This window comes from Helobdella robusta (assembly GCF_000326865.2).
Source record: "Helobdella robusta unplaced genomic scaffold HELROscaffold_673, whole genome shotgun sequence".
Taxonomy (NCBI): domain Eukaryota; kingdom Metazoa; phylum Annelida; class Clitellata; order Rhynchobdellida; family Glossiphoniidae; genus Helobdella; species Helobdella robusta.
In genome coordinates this window covers 5,237-6,839 of record NW_008705382.1, presented here as the reverse complement: position 1 = coordinate 6,839, position 1,603 = coordinate 5,237, and the positions used below count along the sequence as shown (strand labels likewise).

At 29.6% G+C, this 1,603-nt stretch overlaps 1 protein-coding gene across 1 annotated transcript; it reads right to left on the bottom strand.

Moving 5' to 3' along the window:
• Window positions 1-922: 922 nt before the first annotated feature.
• HELRODRAFT_184507 (hypothetical protein) lies at window positions 923-1,339 on the bottom strand (the record flags this gene model as incomplete). The annotated part of the gene is made up of 1 exon (XM_009030382.1): window positions 923-1,339. The coding sequence occupies one exon, from the start codon at window positions 1,337-1,339 to the stop codon at window positions 923-925; it is 417 nt and encodes a 138-aa protein (XP_009028630.1).
• Between the last annotated feature and the right edge of the window lie 264 nt (window positions 1,340-1,603).

Genomic DNA, 1,603 nt, shown 5'->3' with positions numbered 1-1,603 from the left:
GAAGCTTCAAATGACGCTTTCTATAAAAGCATTACACCAAATTATTAACTCGACTTTTATGCGAAGAATAAACCATGAGCGTCGTACAAACCGTGTTGTTTTAATTTGCTTGTAAATCGGACGGACGATAGAATGTTGCAGCAGTAAATGAAAATGAACATTAAAATTATTTTTGTTCATATTCCTACAGAAGCAAGGCTATAAAACACAAACCATTACTGTGCGAGTAAAAATGTCTGTTACTTGCATGGTTTCTTAGCAAATATGATTAATGATTTTTACAGCTGTGACATTTTTAATTATTATTTCAAAAAGAATTCAGAATATGACACACAGAAGCTGTTACAGCATGCAAGGCAATAAGAAAATTAAATTAAATTTCATCATAATAATTCTAATTAAATAGCACGTTAACACGTGGTTCTACTAAACTTTTGCACGTGGTTTCAACTTGAGCACGTGGTTTCAACTTAAGCACGTGGTTTATGCGGTTGTAACACGCGTGCGTTAATGATTGAGCTAACTCGTAAATCATTTAATTTTAACAAAATATATAATTCTAAGAATTTCTTTGAGTTTTGTGATAAAGTTATGTGAAATATTTGCTACGTTACAATATGTTTAAGAGTGAAAAAAAAGGTTTGCAGTTTTAAATAGGTTTATTTGAAAAATATCATAACACGTTCATCAATGTGCAGAGTTTTTAAATAAAATTGAAACATCAAGATTCATTTTCAAAAAATAATAATTTACATGGAAAAATAAAAAAAAAAATGATTCTTTTATTTAATGCAACCAAAATAGATCATTAATTACAATATACTTACATTACGTACACGTGTCATTAGATTCATAATATTAATATCATAATCCGTTCTTCCTTGATGAATCAAATTTTGCGATTCTTATAAATCAGTTAGATTCATTGATGGTTCAGCTGAACCTTGATCTTACTGACGAAGTCGTTGAACATTTTTTCGATAACCAGTTTGATCATACTGCCTGTGAGCTTGATAATTTGCAGTATTATCTTTTCCTCGAGTAACAACTGCCTCAGATGGTTGTTGAGTTGCTTTATGAGGGCTTTCCACATCTGTTTCGTCACCATATCAGTTTCATATCCTTCTAACTCGCTTGCTATCTTAATAACGTTATTTTTCATTAATATTTCTTGATAAATTACCAGGTTGACGAATATATTCCTTCTTTGATCATTCATCAAGTTCATCAGGTGATTGTCTCTCGACTTCGGGTGTTGTAACATTCGAACTGTACATTCTGCCGATTGCTCCTGAACTGCTTTATTAATCAATTCAACGATTGATTTTTTGGCTGACATTTTGTTTGACATTTTAAATAAATACTTTTAAAATAAGTTAATTTAAACTCAGTTGAAATTAGAACACTACCCGTTTCATTTGTCACTCTCAAACAATAATTTTAAAATATCAATATAGTCTCGAATTCGGTTAAAATTTGAACATAATGAATCAAACCGATGAAACTTGATTCGTTTATATTAGAATTAAAACAAAGAATAAATGTTATGGGTTCATTAATAATTTATGATTCTTTGTTATAATAATAACTCTAAATGTTTTGT